Source organism: Miniopterus natalensis, chromosome 6, assembly GCF_054644295.1.
Source record: "Miniopterus natalensis isolate mMinNat1 chromosome 6, mMinNat1.hap1, whole genome shotgun sequence".
Lineage (NCBI taxonomy): Eukaryota > Metazoa > Chordata > Mammalia > Chiroptera > Miniopteridae > Miniopterus > Miniopterus natalensis.
The window spans coordinates 55,685,631-55,703,865 of record NC_142086.1 but is presented as its reverse complement, the minus strand read 5'-3'; the positions used below and the strand labels follow the sequence as shown (position 1 = coordinate 55,703,865).

The 18,235-nt window shown below is 34.5% G+C and overlaps 1 protein-coding gene across 3 annotated transcripts in view; it reads left to right on the top strand.

Annotated features, from left to right (window-relative positions):
* VPS8 (VPS8 subunit of CORVET complex) overlaps positions 1-18,235 on the top strand; it is a 200,688-nt gene that overhangs the window by 25,651 nt on the left and 156,802 nt on the right. For all 3 annotated transcript variants that reach the window (XM_016200097.2, XM_016200096.2, XM_087818259.1), the window contains 4 exons: positions 3,245-3,277; positions 4,208-4,262; positions 12,779-12,903; positions 16,210-16,296. In XM_016200097.2, the coding sequence (XP_016055583.2) occupies positions 3,245-3,277; positions 4,208-4,262; positions 12,779-12,903; positions 16,210-16,296 (300 nt within the window). The remainder of the gene's footprint in view (positions 1-3,244; positions 3,278-4,207; positions 4,263-12,778; positions 12,904-16,209; positions 16,297-18,235) is intronic.

The window sequence follows — 18,235 nt, the reverse complement described above, 5'->3', positions numbered from 1 at the left end:
GAGGTAGACTGCTTGTTTTTTTAGTCTTTTCATATGGAGAAATGATTGTTCAGAATCTTTTACAACTGATTTCTTTCTTTCTCTCTCTCTCTTTTATAATTCACAAAGTCTTTTCATGTACCTTATTTTATTTACTTTTAGAACTTTGTAAGTAGGGAAAACCATGTCCTATTTTCAAATGAGAAGTCAGGTTTAGAGAGGTGATATTAACTTGTCTTACATCATTGGGTTAGGAGACAGCAGAGCAATTACTTAAAATTGGGGTTTCTGGCTCCAAGTAGAGTGCTCCTTTGTTGTGAAATAGAGGTGGTATTGGTGAATGTGTTCAGTGGATAATGGCTAGAACAGAATATCTGTGGTCTTTTTTGAAAATGATTTAGAGCACTCGGTTAATGCAAAAATATTTAATAGTTCATCAAGACAATAGACACTGATTCTGGCATGTGTTATCAAATTTTTCTTTGACCTCCCAAAGCGGATAGTTTTATGTAGTCTTTCAACTTTAGTCTCCTGAATTCAATATATAGATCGTGTATATAATGATGATGATAATGATGATGATGATGATGACAGATTCATACCCCAAGAACTTTGATGTGTTTTTATGTTCTTTTCATGAAGTTTAATTGGCATTTTGCATATTCGATGTGGACAAAGTTTTGATTTTTCAGAAGAGTAAGAGATTGATACAGAAGTGGCAGCATGACACCATAGCCACATTGCAATTTTCAGGTTTATTAAGGAAAGCTCTTACTGCAGATACCTAAATAAATAAATAAATAAATGGAAGAAAGAAAGAAAGAAAAAGTATTCTTTGTGGGCAATTGGTATACCCTGACCCAGCTCATATATCATGAAGTCAATTTAAATAGAGAGTCAAGCAATGGAGGAAACCTGGGCATTTGTCCTTCCCCTTCTAGGTGGAGAATAACTCATATTTTCTAGAATGGGAACCACCTGTTGAGGATTACATTTCCATGACGTTTTCTGAATTTAATCCTTATGTAGGTGATGAAATTCATTCCTTTCAAAATCAAGATGAACCAGAACAGTCATTTGACCCACCTGTGCAGTTTTAAAAATATTTTGAATAATGGAGACCGAACTAAAATTCAAACACTGAACAATGATTAGATAAATCTGTTATTTAAAAGAGTTTCTCCTCTTTCTTGAAGAGGAGGGAAAAGTTCTAATAAATCCCAGAGTGTTTGCATTCTCTTCTTATTTCATTGCTATGGCTGAGCTCCTTTGGTATGTTAAAATGAAAACTGCTTTTCCTGTGACAGTCTTCATACTCTGCCTTCCTAATTCTGGATTACCAGCTCAATTTAAATTGTATGCTTTTCTGTGATGGTTGGTTTATTAACATGTAAAGCTAGTTATATTTTTTGGTATCTCTCCTGAATAGTTGTTCAATAATGCCTTCAGCCATGTGGATAGTGATGTTATTAGGGCTGCCTAGGGCCTTGATCATCATGACTTTGTAATCCATGCCTGGAGAACACTTGGGAGAGATGAAACTTTTAAAATTGTGAACTTCATTGTTTAATTTTAGAAGCCTCCTCAAAGTAATATGACATGTGACTATATTTAAAATCAATTCAAATTAAATTTTAAAGGATATTTATCATTTTAATGACCACCTAAGATAAAAGAGATGCCTTAGCACAGTGTTTTTGCAAAATGTGTGTAATGTGTAAGAATATCCTGGAGTGCTTATTAAAATGCAGATTCCTGGCACTACCCCAGACCTACTGACTTGGAATCTCTAGCAGTGAAGCATAGGGATATGCATTTTAACAGGTATCCCAGGTGATTCTAGTGCATCTGGCTTTTTAAAACCACTACCCTAAGATGTTGCAACACTAGTACTAAAATTCTGTGATCTCTAAAATGCTTTCCACATCTGTGGCTTTTAGTTTTTAAAGTCAGCTGACTTCTGATTTCATTATTCAGGTTCCATTTTGAGTATCGTTTATGTTCTTCATCTGCTGTCTCATTCTTTTTCCCTGTCTGGGACACAAATCAATCATTTAGCAAATATTTATTGCATGCTTCTTAATTGTTGAGCATTATGCCAGAGAAGCTTTCCACACACACACATCCACACAAAGTTGGGTATATCCTGTCGTCCAGGACATTATATATATCAGCCTTGGGGATTGCTCCTTCTCACATTCCCATGCACTGGAGAAAGTTTCTTAAGTTAGTTCCTGGGAAGCTCTATTAAGTCAGATAAAATAGATTCTTCCTTCTGAGAGATAACTAATTGACCACATTGATAAGGACAGACATAGAAAAGAAATGTAGAAGTGATGTAAAGAGCCTGGTTGAACCTGGAAGCCCTGAGGTTGAGACATAATTCTGTCACTTGCTGAATAATCTTGGGCAAGTCAGTTAAACTCTTTGAAACTTCTATTTTCTCGATTTGGAAAGTCAGAATACTACTACCTGTTTTATCTATCTCTCCAGGTTTAAGAATCAAATAGCATAATATATGTATGTGAAAGCTCTTTCCTGTTACAGTGCTAATCACTGTAATCCATTACTATTATTTAAAGTTATAAAAGCATCAAATCGACACCCTTACATTTATATGACACTTTACGTTTAGTTTGATTTTCACGACAACTCATTGATGTAGATAGGGCAGTATTTGCTATTTCTTGAACAGATGAAATAACTAATATTCAGAAGGATTAGGTAACTTCTCCAAGGTCATACAGTTACTGGTAAGGAGCTGGAACTAGCACTTAATTTTTGATTTTCTTATTCTTGAGAACTGATTGAATATACCTTGCTCAGGTTTTATTTAGGGGTTATTGCATAATCTGCTAGACAGGAAGCTCCTACTTAGAGGAAAAATATCTTTAGCGTATGTTTTCTTTTTCTAAAATCTTTATGTACTCTTACTATTTTGACCCATAGTCTTTATACTTTACTCACATTATTGAAACTGGAACCTCTTTCCTCTGTCTTTTCCTTTACATTGTCATTTATAATCAGTACCTTTCCTGAAGCATCTGTTATAATAAGTAAAATAAAATGATCTTACTCTCTTGCTCTTTACATTTTGTTGGTATATAGAACTTTTGTAGTTTCTCTTGGCAAAAACAAAGGTTCTACTTCTTGTCTGAATTGATTTGGATCAAAATGTATGTAAAGAGAAGGCCTTATACCATTTTCTGTTTTTTAATGAGAATATATTTTCAAGCACTTTTTTTTCTTTCTAAATTTCATTTAGGACAAAGTTGATGCTGGCTTGCCTACAGCAATTGTAAGTATACTTTAAATAATTCTGTAAAGGTAAGCTTTCTATTCAATTGGGTTTTCTTACATTTATTCTTCTAATGTTTAAAGTTATTATATAAATTATTGTAATAATAAATTTGTAAGTCATTTATTACCAGTAATCAGGTTTAAAATTTATGCATGTTGAATGTTCTCTTTCTAGTGTATTTCTACTCTTCAGGCTTTTGTTTGAGAAGCATGTAGTGGAATAATGATTAGTTTTTCCAGGTTTATTTGTATGTGGTTCTACCCTGCCCAAGTAAATTTGCTCTTTCTGTGGTTTGCCCTCCCTTTCATTATAGGGAGTGGAAAACAGTATTTGGTAAAATCACTTTGCAGTAAATAGTACATTTAACAGCTCTGAACCCTATTGCCAGGCCTGCCAAGTAAATCTGTGGAGTTATTATAGAGAACCGGGGCATATTGAAAGCACACTAGTGCCTTCTTTTCTTGACTAGTTCCAGCTGCCTCTTGTAGCTCTCTTATTAGTTAATTGGTGAGGAAGTTGGCTGAATTTGGAACATTTCTGGTGCCTTTTGGCTCCTGGGAATAAATTGGAGAAGAGCTTTCTAAGCCCTTCTCCACACCTCATAGGAGGTTCTTGGTGCCTCTTACTTTGTCTAGACTCCTGAATTTTTTATGCTGTAGAGGAAGCTAAATGTCATGTTTTTCTCTATAATGTTGAACATATGATAGTTTGATATTGTTACCCTTAGAGTAAATTTAGAGGGATTCCCAGAAATACAATGTCCTGAGTTTAATTTCCTGTTTTGCCTCCTAGATGAAATTCTCCTTATTTGTAATAGTTGGTATGTCCTTTGTTGCCTAGAGGAAGGAAGACCAACAAATTCAGCTCAGTTTATTTCAGGATTCTTGCTGTACTATGTTAAAATATAATCTTCCCTTTTGTTCTCAGGCAGTGTCCAGTCTGATAGCAGTGGGTACATCTCATGGATTGGCTTTAATATTTGGTAAATTTTCCAAGTACTTCCTTTCTTTACTTTAAATATTAAGTATCCTTTTGGTTTTTCTAATGTCTTTTAATCATAGTTTACATAGTGAACTTTATTTTCTTGGAAAAAACATAAAAACTTGAAAAGTAGCAGTATTTTTATAGTTAAAAATTACTTGACTAGCTTCATTTTGTTGCTTGTTGCCAATTAATTTTCTTTGTGAATTTATGAGCTACCATATCTACTGATTCTCTGCAAACCTAGACAAAAAGAATATAAAGTTGGAAGGGACCTTAGGTTGTCATCTTGTCTGCCTTCAATTGGTAGTGGGTGGTAGAAGTGATTTTTGATCCTAAATCATGTCTGAGTAATAGGTATTCTAGAAGATCTTCAGGAAAGAGATTCTCAGGCATTCTCAGTAATTTTCAGTAACTCTCACTGACAGTAAGTTCTTTTTAATTTCCATTGTAAATCCCTCTAAACTGAGAAATATTTTAGCCCTTAATCAACTTCTTTTCTTGGTTGAGACAAGAACTTAACTAGTTTCATTTGTATGGTAGAGGTTAGTCTTACAATTATTTTCTCTTTTTTTTTTCCTCTCTGAGACTAAATAACCCCAGTTTCATTCATCTTTCTTTGCTTTTGAATTCAGTACTACTAGCAGAACATTAACATTTTCTTTTTAATTTAAAAACTGTTAGTATTTTTCTGTCATTTTTACTCTTCTTTGGATCTTAAGTCTTATTCATCTCTCTTAAATGGAATTCCTGATGATACTGAATTTCATTAGGGATTCTACAGGATATTGTATAAGGATTACAGGGGAATACTTTAATAGCAGAACCACAATTTGATCTCTGTAGGCCTTACATCTTTATTTACCATATTAGTTATTTTTCCTTGTTTTTTAACAATTTGACTTCCTATTTATAAAATTTTCCATTATACCAAAAGCCCTATTTATCACGTTATTTTCATACCTAGTCTTTTCAAAGGTAATTGATATAAATATATTTTTATTTGATATAAATGTGAGTTTTATTGTTTGGAGATGAGAAGAATGGAAACAAAAATATAATTCTCTTGAGAGAACTATAGAATTGATTCTTTAAATAATATTTTTCTTATTCCATTATGGATATGTATTCATAATAGAACATTTAGAAAACATAGATGAGCAAAAAGTTGAAGATATTAAATACCAAATTCTCCCATGCAGGAATAGTCCCTAGCATTTCTGTATACAGTCTTCTAATCTTTTTTCTGTGCATGTGTGTGTGAGTGCTCATGGGAGTGCAGATACCATGCAAATTACATGAGATCATGTAATTTGTAACCTGCTTTTTCATTATCATGAACATCTTTCTCGTACTACGTATGCATTTGTAATGTTATTTTCAATGGCTACATAGTATTCTTTTAAATGGATTCACCATAATTTACTTAATCATTTTCTACTATAAGACGTTTAGGTTGTTTCTAACAACGATGTTCATCACTATACTGTTTCTAAACAAACAGTATAGTGATAAACATCATTGTTATTGCATTTTTGTACATGTGATTACTTCCCTAGGACAAATTCCTAAAAGTCCTAAGTCATATCCTGGGTCAGGGTATGAACATCTTAAACACTTATAATATGTATTGTCTAATTGCCTTCTGGAAAGCTTTACCAGCTGTCATGTGTAGGAATGCTTGTTTTCCTATGGGGGCATACTTGGTATTGGATTGATAGGATTTTGAGAAAGGATCTTAAAAGGTCTTTTAGTTCACTTTACTTATTTTACATATGAGGTGATTGAAAACAAGAGAGATTAAGTGACATGCCCAGAGCCAAGGTTAGAATCAAAGAGTATGGAATCCTAGAGCAATACATGTCCCCATTCTAAGCAGTTCTCCTGTCCTGAGAGAAAAGGAGGCCAATTCCAAGATATATGAAGAAAAGAACTGAGGTGAATGAGGGTAAAATATAATGCATATAGTCATCTGTCAGCAGAATGCATGTTGAGTTTTTGTTCCCCCTTACCATTATTTTTCCTCACCTCTATCTGCTTTAACATTCCCTCCTTACCATGAGGTTACAAGAATATGTGCCTGCTTATAATCAAACTCAGGAAGAGCTTACTGCAACAAATTAAAATGAATATACTTAAAACAAAAACTAACAGAGGAGAAGAGCTCATTATTTTTTGCTGCTGTCTCCTTAATTTCCTTGGGCCTGCTTCCTAATTTTCTTTAGATCCCAGTAGCTATCTGATGAAATAGTAATCTCATTATAGTCTCATGGAAAAGAAAGTATTCCAAAGTGAACATTTTGAGGAAAAAAATCTTAATATTCTGGTTATGCTTTGGGTTTTTAGTTATGCCTTAATAAATTTTATTCGTTTTTGTAGGAATCATATATTTGGACAATGAGTTTTAATGAATGGATTAAAATTTGTTTGAAAGCCAGGGACAAATGGCAGAGTAATAATACCATGAAGTGCCCGGCCGGGCGTGGCTCAGTGGTTGAGCATCAACCTAGGATCCAGGCGATCGGGGTTCGATTCCCGGTTGGGGCACATGCCTGGGTTGTGGGCTTGATCAATGATTCTCTCATCATTGATGTTTCTGTCTCTCTCTCTCCCTCTCCTTTCCTCTCTCTGAAATCAATAAAGATATATTTAAAAAAATAATAATAATAATACCATGAAGTGTCTAGATTGGAGATCTAGGTTAAATCTGATTTCTTTTAAACATCTTCATTGATCATTGGAAAAAGTGTAGAAGGAAGAACCATACTTTTTCAAGTACCAATACATTCTTCTTTAGAATAGTGAGCTGGGACATTAAAATAGTAATCGTTATAAGCTTCATAAAGATTGATATATGTTGCCTATTCTTATGGAATTGTAAATATATGGCATTTGTTGTATATCTTGGTTCTTACCTATATGAAGGATCTCAAAAATTCAAATCTTAATAAAGATGTTTCTCTATCCCAAGGTCCTTAGTTTTCTACTTTTTGGGTTGTTAGCATACTTTAGTAGATTATCTTTTTGGAAAAAAAATTTTTTGGAGGGAGGGGAGAGAGAGAGGGAGAGAGAGAGACAGAAACAGAAACATCAGTGTGAGAGAGAACATCAATTGGTTACCTTCTGTGCATGCCCTTACCAGGGATCGAACCCACATTCTTTCAGTATATGGGACAAGGATCGAACTGAGCCACACCGGCAATTGTTTTTATTTTTATCAAACTCAATCGACTTAGATTTACTTACTGTGCTGTAATTTGAATATTATGTCTTTTCTCTTTTCCTATAACCAATACCTGAATATAATCATAAATTCTAGAGACGTAGAGACATCAATTAATCATATTCAGTATCCTTCCTATAGATAACTGCAGTTTGTCACTTAAACTCTTGAAATTTTATCTCTTTTCTCTGAACTTTTGAACTGATCTCTTGCTTTCTCTCTTTTCACCTTTTCTCCATGGATCCAAAGGAAAAGGTATAGTAATTTTGGTTTGCATGAGTGACTTTTTTTCTTTTGACCTTAATGTTGAAAGAGAATGCTATCAATTATAGTCAATGCCCTCCTATGAAATGCTCATGGAAGAAAACCAGCTAATTGAAAGATTGGTTAAAGCAGGGAATTGTTAAAAATTATAAATTTATGCATTCCATCAACGTTTTATTTTAACTGAAAATATATAAATATTCATTTTCCCCTTAATCTTTTGATATATACCAAAGCCTTTACTTTGAGTTTGTATCTGCCAGACAGAGATCTGCAGCATCTTTTTTGGTATAAACTGCATCAATAATGGGTCACGTAAAGTTTGTACTTGTAATTTTTTGAAAAAGAGGTAAGAGCTTAGGTACCTGTGAATCAGTCAAGCAGTGCAAATACTAGATTTTCATTAAACTTCTCTTCAGTCTTCTACAGTTATCTTGTACACACCCTATTTCATAACAGTTTTTAAAGCAATTTATCTTTGCCAAGTTTTTCTAAAGCATTCATTCAGTTTTCATAGAAACAATAGCTCTTTCTTTTTCACTCTGTTTCATCAGCTTCTATATTTTTAATTAACTTTTTAAAGTATAGCAACATTACAGTGGCATGAACAGTTTTGGGAATGAACACAAATGACTCTTCAGCATTCTAGAAAATAGCCAGTTAGCCATGGGGATTCAGTGTTACATGGGCTCCAGTCTGTAACCCTTACAGAGGGATTGAGAACTTTAACTCTGTGTGTTGGTTAGATGGAGGTCAGGTAAAAGTGCCTCTGCTGTTTTATAATCATGATGAAAAATGTTTACTATCTCTTTGCTTCTCCTTTGGTCTTAGATAATATTTTAATATGCTCAAAGGATAAGAAAAGAGTAATACTAAAGAATGATGAATACTGGCAATAGAAGTAGAGCTCTGTACACATAATTAAATTTGATTCCGTCTAGGATCCAGGTATTTCCTACATTGACAGTGTTTAGGAACTAGTTAAAACAAATTAGAGGTGAAGAAATAGAAGACTGGGTTAATTTTGGTACATGGAAAGAGAATCGGAATTCTGGGAATATGTTCAAATTTAAATGTTGTAGCTATTATAGGCTATTAGAGGCTTTATGCATTATCTGTGACTTTTCTTTGCTATTCAGCACATTACTCGTAAACTATGAATATGCTGAGATCTACCCTAAGCAAAGTATACTTTGAAAGGAATACTAATAAAAGAAATAGTTATAATTCACTGCAGTGTCAAATAGATGTGCTCTTTGTGATATCTGGGCTTCAAGTTCTTTTAATTAATTGATAAGCTATTTATTGCTAACAATAATCTCTTGCACTTGTACCATTTTGTAGTTTTAAAATTTTTATAGCCATTTTCTTATTTAAGAAGTATGCCGATTTTGTGAAGTTTAAAGGAAAAAATGATAGTCTCCTTTTTTATTTCTTGCCCAGTATTTGCTTCATAGGGGCCCACTCCAATAAAAATAAGAAAAAAGTAAGTTGACAGTGCTAACTAAGTGTGGTTTTATGTGAATTTGTAAATGAAACTAATTTAATCTTTTTTCCTCAACAATAGACAAAAGAGATTTCAGAGAGTAGGGGGAGATTAGAATTTTACATTTAAATTAATGAGATCAAGAGCCCCCTGGAGAGTAGAACTTGGAGATAACGCTGATTTTCGTCTTTCTTGCTTCTGCCCTTGCCCTGTTGTTCTTTCCATAAACCTACAGAATTTAAGTGTTTGGAAGAGGTTTTATTTTTATTGTCTTACCTTTCCCCAGAATTGTCCAGAATTATCTGGACTACAGAATGTTTAGTTACTCTAGTAAAAAAACCTCTCCAGTAAGACTCTGCTTTCTTTTTTCTACAGAAAAAATTAGGCTAAATTGTATAATAGCTAGTTGGTTAATATGGTACCATAAAAATAGACTGTATAAAGACAGCAATGAGAATTGATAAATATTTTTTGGAGTTAAAATAGATTGTATTTTATACACTGTGCATCACCTCCTAGCCATGCAAATTTATAAAGGGACATTATAAAGATAACGAACATATTGTAAAAATCAAAAAGAGAGTTGAGAGTATTTTTATTAACAAAGTCCTGCGGGATGTAATTTAATACATCTTTCAGGAATGACCTAGGTTGATAATTTGGTTCCTTGTGTTAGCTAGTTTTTAGTACATGGGACCCACAGTTAGGAAAGCAGAGTCATGTTTGGGTTTTAACCTAGAAGTCACATAAGTTTTTTTCCTTTCCTCCTTTCTTCTCTATTTCCTCTTTCTTAATGGTACTTTTATTTTCTGTTTTATCATACATCTTAATTCTCTTATTCTTACTTTTCCTGAGCTATAAGAATACTCAAATAGTCTGATTTAAAGTATGAACTTTGTTAAATCAGAAAGCAGTAGTGATTCTCTCTTAAATGTTGGTGGATTAGAACTGTGTAAAGTTTGGATCTCAAAGCAGCAGTTACAACGGATGCCAGCAGTATGCTATTCAGACACTACTCTGTGCTTACAAGGCAGGCAGCCCAGACTCTAGGGGCTTTGTGAGGCTGGTATGGAATTTCTGCCTTTGGCCTCTTAGCTTTCAGTTCATCTATTGCCTACACACATGACCCAAAGTAGTGGTGTGTATAGAACACTGTTGCCCAACCATTGTATCTTGAGAATTTGCCAAGTAAGGTATATGGATTAGGCAGCCCTGACAAAATAAGGACCATGGGAGACACCATTTTTTACAGTTTCAGTAAAGCAAAATAAAATGTGATGTCATATTTAGAGAAAGGAAAATAAAGGAAATTCTAATAATTTGAATTAAATGAGGGAAGGAGGGAAAAGTATGTAAGTAAGGAAAAAATCTGTGATTGTAATAATGCTAGATATGAATAAAGATGACTTTTAAAATATACCAGCCCTTGAATATTTATAAATTTCACTGCTTTTTGAATATTCATCTTAGAAGGCTAAAATCTAACATGATTTCGGTACACGTCGAGTATTTTTTGTGTGCCAGATACTATGCAGCCATCAATTGTGTCAGAATTCCTTGGGGAGGTGGAGATTATTATTTGAGCCAGCATATGAACATAGAGAAATATTCTTACAGTATTCACTTTATATGGGCAAAAGGACTTGCATAGTATTATTCCCTAGACCTGAGAATGAATGTTTCTAGGCTTTTTCTGATAACTAGATTTACCCTTATAGAGGAAGATTTGCAAATGTGGAAGCTGTTCAGATGATTGTCAGTTGCCTCTGAGTGCAAGGCACCATGCTATGTATTATGGGAGATTCACTCATAACCTTTCCCTTAGAGAGGTCTTAATCTCATAGTGGAAGTAAGATATATTTACCTCCGAAAAGTAGCATGTAGATAGTGTTAAAGAATGAAATTTGACCAAGTAAATTTTAAAGATCTTACTAGCTTTATTCAATGATTCATGAATCAGGCAGCAACATCTAGCACAGTGATTTTCAACCATTTTGTGCTGCAAGAATTTTTAAAACATGCAATACCTAACTATTTAGTCATGGGCACTGACCTCTTTTCCCTTAGATTGTCAAAAAAAAAAAAAAAAATTAAAACAACCAGTGCAACAGTAGCTGTCCAATGTGAATGAATCAAAATTATACCTATTTTTTGTCAGATAGGCAAAAAATATATTTTTTGGTGTGCTGCAGAATTTTAGTAATTAGTTTATGTGTGCCGTGAGATGAAAAAGGTTGAAAATTGCTGATATAGCAGAGAGAAAGGAGCTCCGAGAAGCTATACAAAATGAAAGACTTCTATAGGCAGAAGGGAATGGGACAAGGAAGTTACACTAGCAAAAAGCAGATCGGTTGTGGCAAGGTCACCTTCCTTTAGGGGATGACAGGCCTGTCTGGCAGATTACCTAACTAGTACTGACCAGGCAATTCCTGATTGACTGGTTTAAGATTACATTCCTGGGAGAGGCCGAAACTGTAATTAAGTATTAAATCTCAGTTTGGTGATAGGGGGCTTAGCAAAAATGACTCCATTTTGGGCCTGTTGTCTTATTTTTAATACTAGTTAAGGGAGGCACAAACTAGCTTGGGGAGTTGATAGAACTCCAGACTGTGCAAGTATGGTAGGTTTATTGATTTTCCCCTCTAAAAAGTTAAATTTTGTAGACATGCCTTCTTATACTTAAAATTTTTTATTTCATGGTTTTCAAGTGGGTACAATAATGAACACTATACAAAATAAGCATTGCCTAGGAGATTCCCTAGAAAAATTTCTTCTAATTTTTTGATATTAAAGTTTAATAAATATTTGAGTGCCTACCGGAGCTATCAGAGGTGATTAAGGCAAAATCCTTGCCCTTAAATAACTTAATCTAGTACAGATTTGAATTATTTGCTTTTAGCATATCAAGTGTTGATGCTCGAAATAATTCTTTAAGTAGTTAAACACTATAATTTTATTTGTACTATTAATTTGCTTAGTAAACCTTTTCTTCATGGATAATAGAAATGCAAATTTCAATCAAGTTTTAAATGAATAAATTTTGATTTTTGAAGTTTTAAAGCTACTTTAAAAGATGGTATTCCCTGTAACTTTTCATCCTGAAAATAGCAAGAAATACAATTCTGGATGAAAGATGGTTTGTTTAAAGAGATACAGATTTCTTATGGATTTTTTTACTTATCATTAGCAAGTTTTATGTTATGCTTCCTTATAGATGTTGTTTTTTCCTGTATTCTTAGTATCTATCAATACCCAGCCTCTAATAGATGTTTAATACATACAGGGCGTCCCAAAAAGATTTATACGCACTTTAACAGCTGATAGCTCAATTTTGGAAATGAAATGTATTTTAATAAACACTGCCTTTATAATTATTCAGTGTATGTATACATTTTTGGGGGACATCCTATATATTCAAAATGAATGTAACTTCATTTTTTGATTCTTGCTACTTCCCAAGTTTTTTAAGACAAGCCTATAATAAATATATATTTATTTACTCCATCCATCTCTTTCACTTGATTTTATAAATTGCTCTCTTTAGATCAGAATCAAGCTTTGCGACTCTGTCTGGGTAGCACTAGTGTTGGAGGTCAGTATGGAGCCATCTCTGCCCTCAGTATTAACAATGACTGCTCAAGACTCCTCTGTGGCTTTGCTAAAGGACAGGTAAATATGAACTTAATTTTCTCCATAAGACAATGTTAAAATCAGTTTTTAAAAATAGTATCTCTAGGTCAATATCTTGAAGACCAAAATATGTTATAAAGTGACATGTCTATAGCAATCACCCGACTTTTGTCTTGTTCAAATTTTTAATAATTGTTATTGACTGAGCTAGAGTATGTGATTTGTTAAAAATTGAGGTATAATTCACACATAACATTATTTTAGTTTCAGGTGTACAACATAATGATTCAGTATTTGTATTCATCTGAAATATCACCACAATAAATCTGTTTATCATCCATCACCATACAAAGTTACATAATTATTTTTTTTTGTAACGAGAACTTTTAAGATTTACTCTCTTAGCAACTTTCAGATATGCAGTACAATATTATTGACTGTGGTAATCATGCTGTACATTACATCCCCATGACTGATTTATTTTATAACTGGAAGTTTGTACCTCTTGACCCCTTTCACTCATTTCACCCAACCCCCAACATCCCTTTCCTCTGGCAACCACCAGTCTGTTTTCTGTACCTATGAGTTTTGTTTTGCTTCGTTTGTTTTTTAAATTCCACATGTAAATGAAATCATATGGTATTTGTCTTTCTCTTAGCATAATACCCTCAGGGTTCATCTGTGTCGCAAATGCCAAAACTTCCTTCTTTTTAATCACTGAGTAGTAGTCCATTTTGTGTGTGTGTGTGTGTGTGTGTATCCATTCATCCATGGATAGACCCTTAGATTGTTTCCATATTTTAGCTATTGTAAATAATACTGCAATGAACATGGGGTGCAAAGTTAGTATTTTCATTTTGGGGGGGATAAATTCCCCAAAGTGTAATTGCTGGGTCTATTTTTAATTTTTGAGGAATCTCCGTACTGTTTTCCACACTGGCTCCACCAGCTTACATTCCCACCAGTAGTACACAAAGCTTTTGTTTCTCCACACCCTCGTCCACACTTGTTATTTCTTGTCTTTTGATTCAAGCTATTCTGACAGGTATGAGGTGATATCTCATTGTGGTTTTGATTTGCATTTTCCTGATGATTAGTGATGCTGAACATCTCTTCATGTGCCTGTTGGCCATCTGTGTGTCTTTGGAAAAATGGCTATTCAGATCCCCTTCTCTTATTTATTTATTTATTTATTTATTTATTTATTTTGCTATTAAGTTGTATGAGTTCTTTATATATTTTGAGTATTAACCCCTTATAAGGTACATGATTTGCACATATTTTCTCCCATTCAGTACATTGCCTTTTTATTTTGTTGATGATTTCCTTAGCTGTACAGATGCTTTTTAGTTTGATGTAGTCCCATTCTTTTATTTTTGCTTTGGAGTCAGATGCAAAAATTTATCACCAAGACTGATGTCAAGGAACTTATCGTCTGTTTTCTTCTAGAAGTCTTATTGATTCAATCTTACATTCAAGTCTAATCCATTTTGCATTAATTTTTTTGTATGGTATAAGATAATTCAATTTTATTCTTTTTGCATGTGGCTGTCTAGTTTTCCCAGCACCATTTATTGAAGAGACTGTCCTTTCCTTGTTGTATATTCTTGCCACCTTTGTCATGAATTAATATATGTGGGTTTATTTCTGGGTGCTTTATTCTATTCCATTGATCTATGTATCTGTTTTTGTGCCAGTACCATATAGTTTTGATTACTACAACTTTGTAATATAGCTTGAACCCAGGAGTGTGATACCTCTAGCTTTGTTGTTCTTTCTCAAGTTGCTTTGGTTATTTGGTCTTTATGGTTCCATACAAATTTTAGGATTGCTTGTTCTGTTTCAAAGAGAGGGATCTTATTCAACACCCAGATTCAGGCTAATTAGAAACAAGACCCTTCAGCAGCAGCTTTTAATGCAAATATATACAGTCCTCTGGGACTGCCAACCCTGCTGGCCTCCAGTCCAGGCGATTTGCAGGTGTCCCCTGGGCAACAGTTGCAAAAGTTGGGTTCCAGACAAATATATAAGCTCCTTTCTGGAAGGTACTAGTGAGCCGTAGTGACACGGAGAGAATGCAAAGATGAAAAGATGTTATTTCTTGGCCTACATTCCCTGAGAGCTCCTCCATGGCCTCTAGATGTGTAGAGGGAGAGCACACAAATGGCACCCATAAGCACTGGTGCTAGCAAGGTAGAGGGGGAGCACAGAAATGGTACCCAACAGTGCCCCCATCCCTGGAGAGAGTCCCATCAGGCCCCTGCCCCTTTAGCAGACACTTTAAGATTAGTAAGTGAATCTCCTTTACGTATAATTTGGGCGCTTTTCAAACTTCTGCTTTTGTGCTGGGTTCCTGGGCAAGTCTGTGTTCAAGCCCTTTAAGGGAAGAATCTCAGTTCCCTGTTTCCTGGACACAGGCCCCTTTGTTTTCAAAGCCAGGTGTTTTGGGGCTCATCTCCCTGCACAGGCCCCAAGGGTGGGGTGCCTGATGTCCTCACTCCTCAGGGAGAAGCTCTGTATTGTGAGATCCCTCTAGATTGTGGGTTGCAGTACTGGGGGTGGGTTTTTGGTGAGACTGCATCTCTGCCTCTCCTACCCGTCTTGATGTGGCCCTTTTATCCTCTGTCATGGGGGAGCTGTGTAGCAGTTTTTAGTTCTTTTTCAGGGGGAATTATTCCATGTGTAGCTGTAGATGGTGTGCCCATGGAAGGAGGTGAGTTTAGGATCTTCATACACTGTCATCTTGAATCCCTGACCTTTTAAGTCTGTGATTTTTAGTATCTTAAATCATGTGTCTGTATAATTCAATAGCTTTTATGAAAAACCAGGGTGTTATTTATACAACATTTACTTCCTTACAGTATTGTAGATAATTGTTGCCACTTTTTAAATACACTATATTCTGCTTTGTGTATTCTTACTACTGTGCCCTTGGATAACTTTTTTGGTATTTCTTTCTTTCTACTTCTGAAACTGGCAATAATATATGGTTTTTCTCATCTTGTGACTTATATATCACTGGTTAGTTTGCTAGTAAGCCTCTCCTATAATTATTATCAGCCCTAAAGAAATGGACTCGTTAAAGAAATGTCTTTGTGCTGTGAGTATAAAAACAACATTTAAAACCTAAAGGGAAAAGTAGATTGGGCAGGATGAGGGGTAGATGAAGATGAAATGAGGATCCGTGCTTTAATGCATCTGCAATCTTTAGTTATGTTTTAACTTTATGGTTCTTTGCCTGCAATGTTTATAGAGCAAGAATAGATTATTTCAGCCAGAAGGCAGGATACTTAAGTCCAAAAAGAGCAATAAATTTGTTTCTTAAAGCATTTAGTTGTCTTGTAGATTACTATGTGGGATTTGGCCAGTGGAAAACTTCTAAGATCAATAACAGATGCTCATCCTCCAGGAACAGCAATATTGCATATTAAGGTAATATCTTTGTTTTCTTTTTCTAATAACTTATTATTATGCCTTTGTATCTGTTTTTAAGTAAATTTTTTTATAAAGAGAATTCCTGAAAATGAACTGTCTTTTGTTTGACTAGCCCAATACGATGTTTTCCCAAGTGAAAAACCAGAGGTGGGCCAGTATGGTAACATTCAGCTGCAAGTTGTATTGATGTCTAATAGATATAGCAGAAAAAGAGTAAATTAACGTGATTCTAGATAAGAGGTTGGCAGCAAAGACAGGTGGTACCCCAATGAAAACTCATGTGATGATTTTAAGAGGTCTTTTTACCTTTTGTTTAGTCCACCGAGATTTCATTGCTGAGATAGTGTGCTTGGTCACACTTTGTTGGGAGATGCCTGAGGTTCAAGGCACCAACTGTGAATCAATGTTTGCATTATGTTTAGAAATGAATCTGTTGGTTTATTTTCTTTCAGACCTCTAAAGGAAAAGCATTACAATTTGAGTCTTGGGCTTCCTCCTTATAGGCCTGAAAAAAATAAACCAACTTAGGTAACAGATTTTATTTATAAATACAGTGTAAACCTTGGTTTTTGTATGCTGTCAAGCCCGTGTTCAGAAGCATAAAAAGTAAAGGACTATAACTAGGGAAGTCTAAAATTAGATTTTCTAGATTTTAATCAGGTACACATTTGGTTGCTTAGCTGTGCAGACCTCTCTTATCCATACATATGCTTTTTAAAGTCTGCAAGCATCTGGAGTTTATGTGTCTGTATCTAGGTTAGTTACATAAAAGTCTTTTGTAAGAAAGCAGCATTGAAGCGTTTGGCAACAGTGAAAACAACCAAGACAGGTAAAAGTAGAGAGAATTTCTTTTCTTTCTGAACATCATGGCACTTTATGTTGACCTTTTTTTCATAGGGCATGTACCAACTCCTAATATGTTATAGTTATTTGTGTTTATGTTTTATCTCCTTTAATAGAATAAGATATTTGAAACCAGAATCTGTTTCTCATTTATTTTTGTGTTACGCATAGTAGCTGCTCAATAAATGTTTGGTTGAAGGAATAATTAGTTGGTGGTGTTTATGAAAGCCCAATCCATTTGCAGAAAAAAGCATACCCTTTGGGAGAAACAGTAGGAAAAAAACTATAAAGGCATAGAGGAAAGAGAAGAATGCAGCTGGGGTTAAAAGCATAATAGTTATAGCCATCATGTTGCTTGGAAATGGTGATAAAAGTGGTGCATGCACACTTGTGACATTGAAGAAAGGGATGGCAAGAGATATGTATGATTAGATACTTCTGAAGTTTTAGATTGACAATAGCCACTTGTCCCTCAATATTCTTACTCATTGTTCTCCAAACTTAAGCCAACATCCCATCGATAACAGTTTGGGCTTGCATATTTTTATTTATTTATATATTTTAAAATTATATGAACATACTATACTAATATTTAAATACATTGTAAAACACATACACAAGAAATAGATAATTAATAAATAAAAGGACAAGTCTTGTTATTTTTCCTACACTCTGGGGTATGCGCATCCCACTTTGGCAACTGCTCAGCTAGGCTTTGAGAGCAAAAGTGTGGGACTTCTTTATGCCTGTGTATGGCGTCGAGGAGGAATAATTTCATGGTAGCCTCCTGTGCCTGAACCATCCCTGACTAAGAGCATGAAGGCATGCCATTTAGGAGGGTTCACCCACCATTGGGTTAGAGAGACTAGTCACTGTATACGATACAAGTTAAGTTATTCAATTTTGTATTGTATAAATCCACATTTGCCATACCTCATAAGCCCATAGGACAGTCTGTCACTGTGAAAGTCATTTGTTACTTTGAGTTTTCCAGGGTAAGTAATAACAACTGAGGTATACTTGGTCAAAGAAGAGCAAGGAGGCAGCACATTTTAGGAATAGTTATATAAAAAGTTAAGCTATTTTAAGTATA